Source organism: Serpula lacrymans (assembly GCF_000218685.1).
Source record: "Serpula lacrymans var. lacrymans S7.9 unplaced genomic scaffold SERLAscaffold_12, whole genome shotgun sequence".
NCBI classification, from domain to species: Eukaryota; Fungi; Basidiomycota; class Agaricomycetes; order Boletales; family Serpulaceae; genus Serpula; species Serpula lacrymans.
In genome coordinates, this window is record NW_006763301.1 from 367,964 (window position 1) to 384,408 (window position 16,445).

General features: G+C 42.1%; 1 protein-coding gene across 1 annotated transcript; it reads left to right on the forward strand.

The window, feature by feature from the left end:
• Nucleotides 1-14,776: 14,776 nt before the first annotated feature.
• SERLADRAFT_398193 (uncharacterized protein) lies at nt 14,777-15,073 on the forward strand (the record flags this gene model as incomplete). Its single annotated transcript, XM_007321913.1, has 1 exon — nt 14,777-15,073. A coding segment is annotated over one exon (230 nt), but the record flags the coding sequence as incomplete, so codon positions are not given.
• Nucleotides 15,074-16,445: the final 1,372 nt, after the last annotated feature.

Consider the following 16,445-nt stretch of genomic DNA (forward strand, 5'->3'; position numbering starts at 1 on the left):
TTACCCAAGTTTACACACTCCTGAGGGCAACGTGACAATGTGACAACCCCTGTCTGCCAGTCGATCTCAGGATTGTGTTTAAATAGCCAGGTCCAGCCTAAGATTAAATTAATCTTCCCTAGTTGGGTAGCTTCAGCGGTGACTCGTTCTCTGTGTCCTTGGTATTCGACAACAAAGGAACATTTGTGCGTGATGCAGCCACCCGCGTTAAGCGTATTAAGAACAAAGCTTGAAGGAAGTGTCTAGCCACTTGCTGAGAGCAATCAGGGACTGGAACTAGAGTCCAATGTGAGTAACTATATTATTAGAGAGTATGACAGGTATACAGTACCTAGAGTCCAATGTGAGTAACTAGAGAATAGGAAGCATTGGACTCTGCAGTACTGTCCGAAGTTTTGTAAACAAAGGTAAACAAAGCAGCCACAAAGGCGAAATAATAGAGAACACAATCAATAGTGAATGATAGAAGAATAGATAGAGAAAGGAATGAAAATATATAGGTAGCACAAAGGTGCAGAATCACCAAAACTAACAAAGTGTACCGTCAACTTTATAGACAGGAATAGATACATCTAATTTTACAAGGGGGAGTCCAATTTGCTCCGCCCAGACCTGATCTATGAAAATTCCGTTAGCGCCTGAATCAAGCAGTGCACTGGTTGGGTGTACTATGCCCCGGGCAAGGTTTTCCACACCAACGTCTAAATGGATCTCTTTTTGGAATAAATATGTGCACATCAACACACACCTTGGGATTCCGGGAAAGGGTGGCTCCAACGAAGAAGAAAGGGTATCAAAAGTTATATGTTTTTCTATTTTATTTTCACCAGAATCAAGCACCCTAGTGTTTGTCTCACCGGGGCCACGCTCCAAAGGAGACGCCGGTGCAGCGGTAGTATTATAAATATCGCAGTTGCATTGCTTCATACAAGTACATACTTCAGATAAAAAATTTAAGAATCTATTTACAAATTGGGGAGCCATCCCCGTCTTTCCTTTATTGCTCGTGCAACACCCCGGAACAGGGGCCACTTTGTTGTGGTTTACTTCATTGTTCGTAGGAGCGAAGGCACCCAAGTGACCTAAGCTCCGAACTCTTTTCCCTGAGTCTTCATCTCAGCGACCTGCTGGTCGTAGAAGAAGGCTCGGATTTCGTTGTATGAACAACCGGCCAGAGTATTGAGCCAATCATCTGGTTTTTCCATTTCTAATTGGCGCGCCTGGCGCTCTTGATTATTTTTTTGTTGAGCGGCCTGCACTCCATTTGTACACTTTTGAGCTATGTGCCCCTCCTGCCCACAGTTGTAGCAGGTGAATTTGCGCGTCTGTCCGCCTTGGACCGCGCCAATATCCATAGGAGCACCCCGACCTGGTTGCAGCCCGAACGGCTGGAACCCGTGAGAGTGTTGTTGTTTTTGGTTTGATAACCCAGGGTGCCTCTGGGATTCATTATTTTTGGTGGTGGACCTGCCACCTTGGTGCATTTGGTAAAGTTCCATGGCTCTACCGATTCTTCGTACTTCCTCAGCCGCCAGGGCCAAGTTCTCGTTTCTGGTATCCTGCAGATAGATCTGTTCTGCAATGCGAGGGTTCACATTGCGTTCCAGCAGTTCTACTGCGTGTTTATTTCCAAGCCCTCCTTGGATGGAGAGGGCCAGGAACCGGGTAACATAGTCATCCGTCCTCATGTTTCCTTGTTTGAAGGAACGGATTTGCTGACGCGCCCAGTCTCGCTCAGCTTGTGGTTTGAAGTATTTTTCGATCTCTTTCTTGAGATCGTCCCAGGTAGGCCACACTCCCGCGGTGTAGCATTCCTGCAGTCTTACTTGGGCGTATCGACCCGCCACAGGTCCTTTTAGTTGAGATAGCACTGCAGTGGCTACCTCAAAATTGTCGGCAAACGCGTCCCAGTTTGCCTTAACCCAAATCTGGAGCTTGATCCACCATTTGGCGAATCGCGCTCTGTCTCCCTCGAAGGCGCCAGGGTCAGCAACGACTTCGACTTTCTTGTTGAATTTCTTCTCGACCGAGGGGGTTGCCGCAGGAGGGTTATTCTGCAGCTCAGCGACTTGCGAGGTTAATGTTGTGATCTGCGTACGCATAGCGTGCAGCAGAGCATTCATATCTGGTTGCGACAACATGTCAACTTGTTCTCTTTGTAAGGTAATAACAACGTAACTGGGGGTCTCTGCTTGCTATCTGCGGATCAACCTCTTCCCAGCTGAGTATCGGATCTCAATCTCCGACTACCCACACTATAGTATTTGAAAGTTTATATAAAAAGTATTCGTGAGAAACCCTGGTCTGAACGGTTGTCAGGGGGTGGTCCGCTTGTTAAGCTGCCAACCCTTCTCCAACTGGCGGAGGCAAGTGCCCGGCCTGGTCAGAGGAAAGAGAAATTGAAGTTTTGTATTTCTAATTCTAATCAACAGTGGTTCCACACCGACTGCTGAGCTAAGTACTCCCCTTAACGCTGGGGGCCGCATATCAAAGGTTTTGGTTCTTCTCCCAAAGCACTACAAGGCCGTCGCAAAGAGCGCACCTATCTGCTATGCGGGATATTCCCAACCAACAACCAATCTCCTTCACCCTGGAGTCCGGGTGCCCAGTGGGACTTTTTGCACAAATGTGTGAGAGAGTAGAAAGAGCGAGTCCTAATGTAACAACCAAGAGTTAGTTACTCTGGCGCACACAGGAACACAATATAAAGAGAATGATGAGGGAGTGGTTACCCCTTAGGATGCAGAGAGTTGGTATACAATAGGAGGACTCGCTGAGGAGTCTCCTGGATCTATTGGAGTTTATATACTACTACAGGGTTGTTTGTACATGTGTACTATACAGTTGATAGATACAGTGGCTGATGATGTCATGGGGCCTAGCCCGTATGACCAGCTCCACTGTGTGAGAGAGTTGTGTCAAAAATAAGAAGAAAGGCAATGCAGCGCGAGAAAGGGGAAGTGCCGCGTGGCACCATGTGTGAAAGCTATAGTACAAAGTTAAAGCGGAGAAATAAAAGTAAAGGGGAGGTCCGAAAATTGTGTTATCGTAATAGTAACAGAGTACAGAGGGTGAGGTGGGGAATTGGTTTAACTTGTGTACTAGACCCTTCCTTGTGCCTTGGTCCCTAACTTGTTGGAAGTGGATGGAGGAGAAGTAAAGGATGAAAGGTAGCAGAGTAAAGATCCTTTGGAGAATGATTGGAAAGATCTTTAAAAAGGACTGGTAAGACAGCAAGGGAATCTAGTCGATATTTGAACTACAGGAACAGAGTACAGGAGTTACAGCTTATATACTGTTGGGGGAGCAGGAGCTTGTAAGGGGTAACGTCAGGAAAACCCCAGATAGCTATTATAGCTCTATATAGCCAGGTTTGTAACTATACCAGCTCTGATAGCTGCCTATAGTTCATATAGCAAGACTGTGGGAATTGAACCCACAACCACATGTTAACCACTTTTTTGAGCTTACTAAGTACATACATACCAAAGTACTTATCCACTACACCATGTAGGCTTACACAAAATAATATACCATATACTGTGACAACACCAACAAGACACAGTCTTGGGGCACTGGAGCACAATGAAAACAACACTCAAAAGAAGAGGAAGAGGTGGGAGTGGTTACCCATTTGGTAGGAACAAGTTAGTTGTTGGTAGACAACAGGAGGACTTGCTGAGTCCTTCCCCATGTATTGCTCCTGTATATATACTAAAATACATGAGGTACTGTACAGTTGTAAATAAAGCTCAAAGTCCGATGTCTAGTAGGTGCTGGTATGTCAATTGTAACATATACTATATATAATCAGGTTTTGGACTTTGTGGTGAAATTTCTGATAAGTTATTGGTGTAAGCTGCCTTGTATCTATGGACTTTGAAATAAGCAGCTACCTGTGAGGAATCAATTTTTTCTCATTGCATTCCCATCATGTTGTGGTTATCCAATTCATTCCCCGTCACTCCTCTCGCCCTAGGACTAGAGATTACAGCTGGTGTCCTATTATTCTTATCCTTTTTCTTCTTATTTTCCATTCATACTCACATCTTATTGTATTTACAACAAAGGAGAACCATTGTAGACCCTTGAGAAGATATCCAGATGACATAGCAACAATTCAATGCTATGTCTGGGAATACTTCAGAGGGATATTGATCAGCAATGTAGGCTATGAATCAGTGCCTTCTCATGGGCTTACTGATACTGCCAATTGCACATCTCATACCAAAACTTTCTCTCACATGGTTAGTAAATATGATAGATCAGAATTACTTTCCCTTTTTTCTTATTGGTTAGTTGTTTGGTCAGACCACTTTCTTACCTTTTCTCTTTTCTGGTCTGTCTGACCCTCACTGTTCACTATATAAGGAAAGTACATACTCAATGTATTATTCCTTAGTTCAATATTAGTTGAAATTTGCGCCTATATTGATACTTTTCAGCCCATATACTCTGATTCACCGCCTTTCATCAAGGACTTGACCAGACATTGAGTCTTGTTATATAGCTTCATATTCGTTGCCTGACACTATCTGATAAAGTACTTCCTGTAGCACAACTAAGTAATATTCTGACAATTATTCTGATAATTATTTTTACTGGTTTAAAGATGCTTTTGTCAAAATTTTTTGACTATTTTCACAACTATTAGTAAACTATGAGAGTGATCATAGATAGAGTCCAGCTATATAGCACTATAGGCAGCTATGAGAGAGACCATAGATATATTACCTGGTAATCAGACAATAAATAACATTTTTGATGTTGGAATCACTTTTATAAAATAATTGGACTCACACATAAGATTCCTGAAGTATACAGTAAACAATTAGAATTTTAGGAAATTACTGACCTACAGCTGCTATGTCACGATTCAAATCAAACCTTATCTAATCTCAAAATCTTATTTATTATAGTCACGTGATATTACTATCACATGACTCATTACATAAAACAAGTAGTTAGTTATATCTGGTCACGTGACAATCACCTGACAAAGCCTAGACTATGACGTATAACATCAGTCAGCGCCTCATGGCTGACCTTCAGAAACGTATATATACCAACACTCATGTACATACATTTCCTCAGTTGTTGATTACCTCTTAATATTGATACTTGACGCTACTTGCTTGATTTTGAAACTTACACCTCTGTTAGTCCGGCATCAGGTGTAGGGATCTAACATGCTATAGCTCAAAATCAACTCTCATAGCTCATATAGCCTTACTACTTTACCTGGTAAGCTCAATATTAACTCCTATAGCCGGTATAGCCAGTATAGCTGGTGCTATAGTTGTATATAGTATTTCAAAGCCCAGATGACGCTGTTATAGCTGGCACACCATTATCACTGGTCAATGTACCTTAAGCTGCTTCCAGTGCTCAGCAATACTATTATCCCCATCCAGAGGGTGCTTGGACTTGCTTGGTGTCGCAGTTACCAGTGGTTCTCTGCCATTGCCTCTTCCTGTTAAGCCACTGACAATCACACTACTAGGACTAGTTGTTCTGCAGCCCAGACTCTTTCAGCAAGAGAAAAAGTGAGTCTTGAATAGTTGCACTATATTTCAATGCCTTACCTCTTTGTTTTCTTCCCTTTGAACCCCCTCCAAGTTCCCATCCATCAGGAAAAACCTAGCTGCCTTTTATAGCTATTATAGCCACCATAGTGCTATATAGGAAAAATAGTAGCTATAGTACACCTAGACAAGTCCCTATTATATAGCGCTATATAGCCACACTATTTTGAGACATTTGCTATACCACTTATATACCTCTACTATAACTGCTACCATAGAACATAAAAGTTATCACTACCATAAAATATTATTCCAGGGCATTTATATTATCTTTACTTGTATTATAATCAGAGGTCATATTCAGTAAAATCAACATATATTTCTAATACAGTTACATGACACATGTAATGATAACAAAGTTGAAACCATACCTTTAAATCAGATACTGTAAGTTATTCATACTGTGTATAATGCACTCAGTAATGTTATATAAATGCTACCATGAAATTACTCACCACAATTTCATGAATGGCTTATGAGCTTTGCTTGATAACTCATCGAGTCTGTGCAAAACAATAACCCAATAAGTGACTACCACCAAGTATTAGCTGGGTGAACTTACCTCTGCCTATTCACCAACAACTCAGAAAAAATTAAAGTGGTTATACATATACCAATAAATCACTGTAATGACAAAAGACATCAGTGGGGATAGCTAGGACTGATGAGTCCCATATATAAGAATTCTGGACACAAACTATACCTGAAGGTAGACTTGTGATGTGGTGGTTGAATATAGTGGGGGCATTTATAGCGCTTATGCCAATGCAGATGGTGGCTGATAATAAACAGAGCTTGTATGAGTGTCATATAAGATAACTGTAAAAAAGAAAACATACATTAAACTAAGATACTCATTGAGTGTTGTGTTAGCTTGACTTTGTTGCAAAAGATGGAGAAAATCCAAGTGAAACGTCCAAATGTACTGAGCTGTGATGTGACTTGTGACATAACACTAGTGCCATGTATACATCAAGAGCTGACTCTGAAAAAAAAAAAGGCACAAAATCTAATCTAATCATAGGAAGCATGTGAAAATGGACAGTGACATTATCCATTTCCACACACTCTATTTTAGTGTTCAAAGTTAAGTGCTAGAAAATTTCGCTTTGGTGTGGCAATTTAAAGCTCAACTTAAAATTATTCTTCCCTGTTAAGCAAGCCACCTTGGAAACACATCAAATCTAATCTAATCGTGTGAAAATGGGCAGTGTCACTGTCCATTTTCACATACTCAATTATAGTGTTCAAAGTCAACTGCTGGAAAATTTGCTTTGGTGCCACATATTCAAACTCCGCCTAAATCCATCCTTGTGCGTCAAGCAAAACACTTCAACTTTGATGTGATGTTAGTGGTGTTCTTTAGTATCTGTACAATTGAATATTTGTGATAGATTTTTATAAAACCATGAGACTAATTTACCTGCATAACAAACCATTGTATGAATCATAAGAGCATACTCATTACCACCAGAAAAATGACTCATAGAAAACAACAAGCTATTATAGCTCCTATAGCTGCCATAGCACCTATAGCATCTATTATAGCAATGTCTGGTTGCTGAAATATACAGACAATATTTGGGATATATGTGAAAGACTTTTATTACATAGATAAGCAGGCTAATATATATGCCAAACCATTTAGTGAGTAATAATGGTGTTTTCATCACAATCAGAACAAAGTTCCCATAGATAGAAACAAGCCATTATGGCTACTATAGCTGCTATAGCTACCATAGCAGTTATGATATCTATTATAGAAATGTTTTAACTATTATAGTCATGCTATAGCTGTTATAGAAGCCATAGAAACATGCTTAGCTATATAGCAAAATGGTTTTTCCTGATGTCTGATTCAGAGTTATCTCCAGCAATTTTAGTGGGGCTCGCAAACGTGAAAGGTTCATCATCTTTATATCGCTTATTGTACTTATATTGTCCCTTTCTGTCTACAGGACATACCTGGCCAAATCCTTCACCACTGAGGTACAAGAGCACTCCATCAGATGTATGGGTACTAGTTGATCCATATCTCAGCACTGGAGTACATTTGGTTGGCGTGGTTGGCATGACTGGCGAAGGGGTGCGAAGCAGTGGTGTTTTGAGATAGGTGAGTCCCTGCAACTACAGGCTTTGCAGCTATTTCTTTTTGCTTCACTGCTTCTGTGTCTCCATGAAGTGCTAACCAATGCTTCTCAAGGTCACTGGGGCCCTTGGCTGCATGTGCGAGGACCCTGGGTGCAGCATTGTTGTATGAAGATGGTTTTGAGCTATTCTCAGATGTCAAAGTCTCTTTAACAATGGGTGTAGAACCACATCATCGTTTTTTGCCGTTCAATGGCATAGTGTTAGCAACAACTGACTGTTGTTCAGTTCAGTCTAAGGTGAGTGGATTCATCCACTATTTTCATTATAATTACTAATCATGACATCTGAGGCTCCACCAACGCACAGAAAGTATATAAATCACTGCATGCAAACTTCCTAAGTAAACCCACCTTGTTCAACACCACCAATCCCGAGTTGTAAATTACATCACTATTATGCAGGTGCATTTTGACATTTCTCACAATACTTATACTTATCCTTTCAATGCTCTCAGAATTAACAACCAGAAGCCAACTATTCAAAGGATTCACATTAATTCCTGCAAATAAAACAGTATTTTCTTAGACACTGGTTTGAATTGTATGTTCATGACAGCTGTTGAATATATATACGTCTTAATAATTGTTATTCCAAACAGTATGCCTTAAAGTCATGAACAACTTTGCCTGTGCAGAACCAGTAGTCAACAATGCATTCTTCCAACAGTACTTCCTCAGCATAGTCCAAGATATATTCTTCGTTCTGACTGATGCAGATCATTGGACTGCGGGTATGACCAAGGTTAATATATTCAACAACCTTTTGTAGCCACCAAATCTGAGGTATGTTTTTCCAACACTAATATTTCTATTTGTACTTGCTGATGTCCTTCTTCACTTAGGTTGACAAGCTTTGGCAATAAATGATCAATCAATCCAGTGTTGGTTTCTACTGAACATGTCTACCAAGTGAGTGAGCTGCTCTACTAGTAGCATGCTGTGATAACCTGACCCTATACTGAGTTAACGGAGGTCAAGTTGTCTAATTGTGAGCAGGGTCTAAACAATGATATAGAAAGATTTAATCAACAGCTGAGGGGTATGTACAAAAGGTAGCTGGTATATATACTAAGGGACATGCGTTGACAACGAGGTGCTGACTGAGTGTCATGTGTAAGGCATGAGGCGCTTTATAATTGTCTTTGTAAGTGACTACGTCATATGTCATGTGATTAATCATGTGACTATGATTAGATTAGATTTGGAGAAATAATAGATAAGATTGAGTCGTTATCAGTTGAGATAAGAGTGTCAGGATTAAGGGATCGTGACATTACCCCCTCCTTAGGACTCTCATCCCGAGAGTATGCCTCGAGTTTACCGTTTTCCCAGTTGAACAGATTTTTTCGGATTTTTGGAGTTTCTGTGAAGTTCTCGAATGCTTGGAAGTGTAATGCGAATCGGATTTGTCGGGGTGCACTAGGGTTTTTTGTATGGAATTGTTGTAGGAGTTTTGGGGAGTTTTTTATGTTCCCTTCGGGTTCCCATGTACGTTCCTCTTTTGGATATCCTTTCCAATGTACTAGGTATTCTAGTTTATTCCTTTTCATTCGTGAGTCTAGTATCTCTTCTACTTCATGCTCTTTCTGTCCTTCAACTATTGCCGGTGATGGTGGTTTTGGTCTCTGTTGTGACGGGAATTCGGCTTGTCGGAATGGGGTTAAGACTGATTCATTGAATACTGGATAGACATTTTGCCACTTTCCGGGTAGTCGAAGTTTGTAAGCTCCTAATCCTACTTTTTTCTCTATCTCAAAAGGGCCGTGTCTTTTATCATCAAGTTTCTTTGTTGGTCTGTCTGTTTGTATATGACTTGCTTCGACATATACTTTGCCGCCGACTTGGTACTCGACTTGATTTCTCTTTTTCTTGTCGTATTGTTTTTTCATATTTTCTGCTGCCTTATACAGTGATTTTTCCACCGCCTCTCTACTCTCCTTCATCCTTTTTACGAATTCTTCCACACTCTCACTTTTTACTTTTCTTTTTGTGTCTGTCATTGTTTTTGGATGTTGACCACTGTTTAGATAGAATGGGGAATGACCAGTTGCACTGTGTTCTTTGTTGTTGTATGAAAGTTCTGCGAGTGGTAACCGTTCTGCCCAATCTGTCTGTTTGTGGTTTACGAATATCCTGAGATACTGTTCTATCTCTTGGTTTACTCATTCAGTCTGTCCATCTGTTTGTGGGTGGTAAGCCGTAGATGGATTTCCTTTGATGTCTAGAAGGGTATAGAGATCTTTGATGAAGTTTGAGACGAACTGAGTTCCACGATCTGAGATTACTTTGTTAGGTAATCTGTGGTGTCTGAAAACATTGTCTCGGAATAATCTTGCTACTTCTTCTGACGTAAGCTCTGCTTGTGTCAGTATGACTCAAATCATTTTTGAAAATTGATCTACCACTATCATAATCATGTTATAACCTTGTGATTCTGGTAGAGGTCCTAAGAGGTCGACAGTTATGATTTCCCATGGCCATGTAGGGATTTCATTTGGATGGAGCGGTGCTGCCTTTTTCTGATGAATTGGTTTGGTTCTTTGGCACGTTTCACATCCTTCGACGTATCTTTTGATATCTCTGTCTATGTATGGCCACCAGTATTCTCGTGTGATGAGTTCTTTTGTTTTGTATTGTCCTGGGTGACCAGCTATAATGGAATCGTGGTTTTCGTGTATGATTTTCTCTCTGAGCTTTGCATCTTTTGGGACATACATCCTTCCTTTGAAGAATATGAATCCTTCGTGATCTTCCCACCACCCATCTTCTCTCCTACTTTCTTTATTAAATCATCCACATTTGTCATCCTCTTCTTTATCCATTTATACATTTCTATGCTTTTTTTATCCGTTTTGTCCATCTCTATCCTTTGTTCGGGTGTGAGAGTCATTCGTATAAAAGTTCTTTTTTTAGTACAATGACACCTTTGTTGTCTTCCGCCCCCCTATCATGATCGGCTCGTCTCGAGAGTAGATCGGCTTTGATGTGTTTGGTTCCTGGAGTATGGTGTAGTGTAAATTTATAATTGCTTAACTCCGTGACCCATCGTGCCTGTCTCCAATTGAGTTTTTGAGGTTGTTTAAAATATAGGAGATTCTGGTGGTCTGTCCAGATCTCAAAGTCCTCTTTTGCGTCAATCAGGTAGTGCCTCCACTCTTCTAATGCCGTCATAATGGCTAGGAGTTCCTTATCGTAAATCTCATAATTGCGTTCTGTAGGATTTAGCGCTTTTGAGAGATATGCAATAGGTTTCCATATGCCATTCTGTCTTTGTGATAACACTGCTCCCATGGCGAAGTCACTGCTGTCAGCTTCTACTTTGTACTGTCCATCATCGGCTGGTAAGGCGAGTACTGGGGTGGAACTAACTCTGTGTTTGACTTCTGTGAATGCTTTTAGTTGTTCCGGTCCCCATGTGAACTCTTCTTTTCCAGTCAATTTAGTCAGTGGTTTGGCAATCAACCCAAACCCTTCTATGAAGCGTCTATAGAAATTGACAAAGCCTAGAAATGCTTGTACTTCTTTCTTTGACTTGTATTCTGGCCAGTCTAGAATACCTTTTACTTTAATCGGATCCATGCGGATTTTGTTTTGGGATATGATTAGACCAAGGTATTCTACTGAGGTTTCTTCGAAATTGCATTTTTCCAGTTTCAAGTATAGGTGATTCTTTCATAATATATCAAGTACTCGGCGCGTCATTGCCCGATGTTCCTCTATTGTTGTCGTGAAGATCATGATGTTGTCAAGGTATATTACAACCTTTCCTTCATCAATCAGATCTTTAAATAGTGCATTCATCATCGTTTGAAAAGTTGCTGGTGAATTTGTGAGTCCAAAGAACATGACTAATGGTTCGTATAGCCCTCTATTCATTCTGAAAGCTGCTTTCTCTTCGTCTCCTTCTTTGATTTGAATGTTGTTGTATCTGACAAAACCGGATAAACCCGGTCTCTGCCGAAGCAGCCATTGTTCTCCATGGAGCATAGCCACCACTCCATGGAGTAACCATTGTTCTCCTAGGAGTCATTATACTGTAGCGAGTAGCACCTCCGACTATAAGTAGTAGGGGGTTTAGTATAGGAATACCTCAGTCGTTTCTATAGCCTCTCGGGCAGCGGCTGAGGTATGTTACATTACATTTATTAGAGATCACCTTAAACTAACATCTATTGTAGTTTCACTTAGGTAAATAATAAAGTGGTTTCTATAGCCTCTCGGGCAGCGGCTGAGTGTCACTTAGGTTTATTAGTATCCCCACCGTATATCTAACTTTGTGAAGTATTTGGCTCCACGTAGTTTATCCACTAATTTGTTTATCAATGGTAATGGATATCAATTTTTGATGGTAATATCGTTCAGTTTTCGATAGCCTTGTACTGGTCTGAGTTTTCCATCTTTCTTTTTTACAAAGAAGAATGGTGAAGCAAATGGGGATTTAGAGGGGCATATTCTGCCTGATTCTAAATTTTCTTTAATGAACTCATCCAATTGCTGTTGCTCTCCTAACGCTAAAGGGTACACTTTGCAATCTAGTTTATGTTCCCGTGGGATCAGTTCTATGGCATGATCCCATTCGTGTTTTTCTGGTAATGCATCAAAACTCTCTTTATCAAATACGTCTTTGTAATTGTGGAGATATTTTGGGACTATCTTATCAAAACCTCCTTCTTTTCGATCTTTCCCAGCGGCTTTGGCAAGTTGTTGTGCAGTTGTGCCTGTAGCTCTTACCTGGTAAAGATGTTCTGGAGTTTTGGTTTCCTCATAATTAAGTAGATCTACCTGGATCAGCTGATCCCCATCTGGGAAGTCTACTTCTTCGGAGTATGTTTCTGGATCTTCCTCTGGATCAGAGAGTCGGATCTTTCGCTTGCATTCCTCCGGACACCTTTCAAACTTGATATCCGATTTTTTCCAGTCAATGCTTGGATTATGCTTTGATAACAATTCATGTCCTAAGAACATTCTCCCACTGCCAAGATTGGTGACAGCGAAATGAATTCTTTCAGAATGGTCATCAATTTCCATTCTAAGTTCTACGAACTCTTTGATGGCTCCGTCCTTATTCAGAGTTCCATCTGCATTGTATACTGGTATTGTTCTCGGTATCTGATGAGTCTGATATTTTTGGTTTTTTACAAATTTGGAATCTATGCAACTTCCTGTACATCCGCTATCTAGCAGTGCTTGGATTGTCGTTGATCTTTGCGTGTCTAGAGTAGTTAATCTGCAGGTAATGTTCATTTGATTTCCCTGTGTTCCTCGAATGTACTTTTTTGGGGTGTAAAGTTCAAGAATGGCTAACTTGGCATCATGTAATGATAATGCATTGAGTTCTTTTATTGTCTCTCTTGTTGCTTCTTTTCCCCTTTTATGGTGCGTCCAGGCGTTTAAGATTCCAATGGATCTCTCTTCCTTTTGGTCTCTAAGTCTTTCTGCTACCCACTTGGGAGTCCACGCTGCTGTTACTAGTTTCCTTTTTTCTTTTTCTAGGTTTTTATTAGAGGTGTGCCTGACCTCTTTGGAGCTGGTCGTAGTATCAGTATCATTGGTGCTACCCAATTGAGCCACCACATTCTGTCCTTCAGTTGTCTCCTTCTTTGCTGCACTTTTTATGGTCCTATCCCCTTTAGGTACCTTGCGTGCCGTTTCTAGGTTTTTATTAGAGGTGTGCCTGACCTCTTCAGAACGTGTCAAGGTATCAGTGTCAGAAGTGCTACCCAATTGAGTCACTTCATTCTGTACTTTAGTTGTTTCTGTTTTGGGAATCTTTTCAGCCCGTTTCCCTTTCAGGCTCTCCTCTTTAGATTGCTCTTTCTGTTTCAGATCTTGTGCATTTTTAAATAATGTAATTTCATTTTCATTGGTACTACATGCATCAAGATTGTCAACAGGGAGAGAGGCATATCTATTTACATTTTCAGTGTTCTTTGGCTCGGTCTGACAAGGAGTCACAGCCGGCCTCTTTAAAAATCCTTGAGCAGTTTGTCCCACTCTTCTTTCGTCATTCCTTCTAGCATAGCTCAAAGGTTAAACTTTGGTTTTGCAGCTGCACTGCCTCCTTTTTTATGGTCCTGGGCTCTGTGTCCCTTTTCTCCACACTTGAAGCACCTGCCTTCTGCTCGGTACTTCACCTTATCGACTTCCATTCTTTGACCGGCTCCACCATAAGTGGTTCCAGTCCCGTCCTTCTTCTCTTCCACCATCTCGGCCTTCTTCTCCAAAGCGCCCTCTCCTTGGTACCGACCATTGGGTCCCCGGTTTCCGGAACCAGAGCTGCCGCCGGCCATGCCCTTCATCATCCGCTTGTTACGCACGAAGTGCTTAACAAAGTCTGAGGGTTCGTCGAGGTTGTAAAGAGACTTATCCGAAGACAAGTTCGAGAACGTAGTTCTGAATGGAGGTTTTCCAACGGGAGTTGGTCTTCTTCTGAATAGAAGTCTGATCTTAGGAGTCTAGCTTTGTAAGCATAAACTGCGTAGAATCGTATTAGAGAATACTACTGCTGTTACATGGTATTTATAATGGAAAGGAATTGGTGATAGGAGTTAGGTCCTATCTAGGGCAGGTCCGTCTGTTGAGGACTAAGTACTATAATAGGTACTGTGAATGCGAGAGGAACAGAAGTGTACGTGAAGGAAATGAGTCATCGGTCCGATGGTATAACCAATGAGTAAAAAGAAATGAGAAGTCCTTGAATGTCCAATAGAGATCGTAACATTACCCCCTTACTTGCTCCGAGTTTCACCGAAATTTGGTACCTTCGCCGTCCATATTGTAACTGTTGTCGTAGCTGACATCTCCATGTAATCCTTCCATCAGAATCCTATCCTCGTCTTCCCTGCGGATGGGACACCAATTGAAACTATGTCCCGGTGCACAACGGTCACAGTCGGGGCAATAGTAGGCTTCACAATAGTATATGTGATGATTGCTCCAACTGCAGTTTTGGCAGTATGGAGTATTGTTACAAACACCTTCATGGTATCTTCGTCGGGTGTTGGATGAGGTGTCGGATTGGGGAGTGGTTGGATCGTCATCTCCCAGGTCGTACGTTCCTGCGTACAACTGATCAATCATGGCTGTGTCGTCATCTATGTTGATTGGGTTAGAGGGAGAGCCAGTCTCAGGCCTGTGCATTGCGCCAGGCGGACTGTCTTTCTGTCCCTTCGACATACGAGACTGCTGTTTCGATGGAGTTCTGGCGGCGGGGATCTGGAGTATCACCTCTTGCCGGCCGCGTCGGGCTCCTCGTCGGTTCGTCAGGCGACGGGTTTGGGCGTTTGGCACTGGTCGAGGTGGATATGATGGGGGAGATGGTGGTTTTGGGTTCGACCCAATGGAATGGGGACTGGAGTGGCTCGACTCTTGCGAGATCGGGCTGGTTGGGACGGTGGGAATATATTTTTCCTCCGATGGGATGGGCGTAGGTCGACGGGTGATGATGTGGTAAGTGCGCTCCGGGGTAACACTGGTCTGGTCTGGGTGCGACAGGGACCGGAGGGACAAACCGGGTGGAGGAGTACTCGTACAACCGTCTCGCTCTATCCGCGTGCGAGCTTTGTTTAGCAATTTCCTCCCGCCTGATTCCAAATATTCCTTTGCCGAGTCCATCTGCCCATTCGAGGAGCTCATCCTCAAGCGTCGTTCCAAAGATTCCAAAACTAACTTTTCCATCCGGAGTGCCCAACAGATACTCAAGTCCTGACTGTTGAGCAGCGAATGCTCGCTTTCCAACGAATGTATTGAGTCTATGGCTTTTAGGAGTTCGTCAGCTATGAGGTCTATGGCAAGGAAGGTATGCATGGAGGAAAGAGCGTGATATGTATGGGGGCAGCGTTTTTCGGTCCCGTAAAAGAGATAGGTATAGGCGTCTTTTGCTGACATTAATTCTATGGCGTCAGTGACGTCGTCTTGGTTGTGTCATTGCCCACGGGCAAACGACACTGGTTTGTCGGCTAGCAAGTTGGCGTCGCCGGGTATCGAGTAGGTGGTGATAGGGAAGCCGGTGGAGTTAGAAGTAGACATGTTTTGTGTTGAGAGACAGAGGATTGTTGGTAGTGGGGTGATTGTCTCTTCAACGCAGCTTGTGGTCCTTCTTATAGGCTTCCAATATCTCCGCAGCATTGGTTAAATGTTCTTCCGGTTCCCATGAGTTTTCGGAATGAGGGTAATGGCGCCATTTAATCAGGTAGCGGCGCCCGCGTTTCCAGGGTTTGTGTCTAAGAATACTTTCTACTTCGTATTCCTCTTCTTTGTTGACCAGGTCAGGTGGTGGTCGGATAAAGTTCGGGCCATGAGTGTTGGTTTCCGTATACGGCGTGAGAAGGGATGCATGGAAAACATTGTGTATCCTCCAATGGGGAGGCAGGGATAGTCGGTAGTTCACCGGGGAAATCTTTTCTTGGATGCGGAAAGGTCCGATGCGTTTCATGTTGAACTTCTTGTATTCGGTGGCTTTTTCTTGCAGGTTGGTGTTCTCTAACCACACCTTTTGTCCTTCGGAGAATCACATGAACTTTCCGTTGTTTCATTTCATCATCTTGCTTCTCGCGAGTTTGTGTGCTTTTAGGGCGTTTTCCCTTGCCCTAAGCAGTTCGGATAATCGTTTTTCCACTGATGGGATATTCGTGGATCTGTGTTTAGTCGGGATTCCTCGGGGTTCATATCCCATGAGGAGGTAGAATGGTGATTGGTTGTTTGTGGAGTG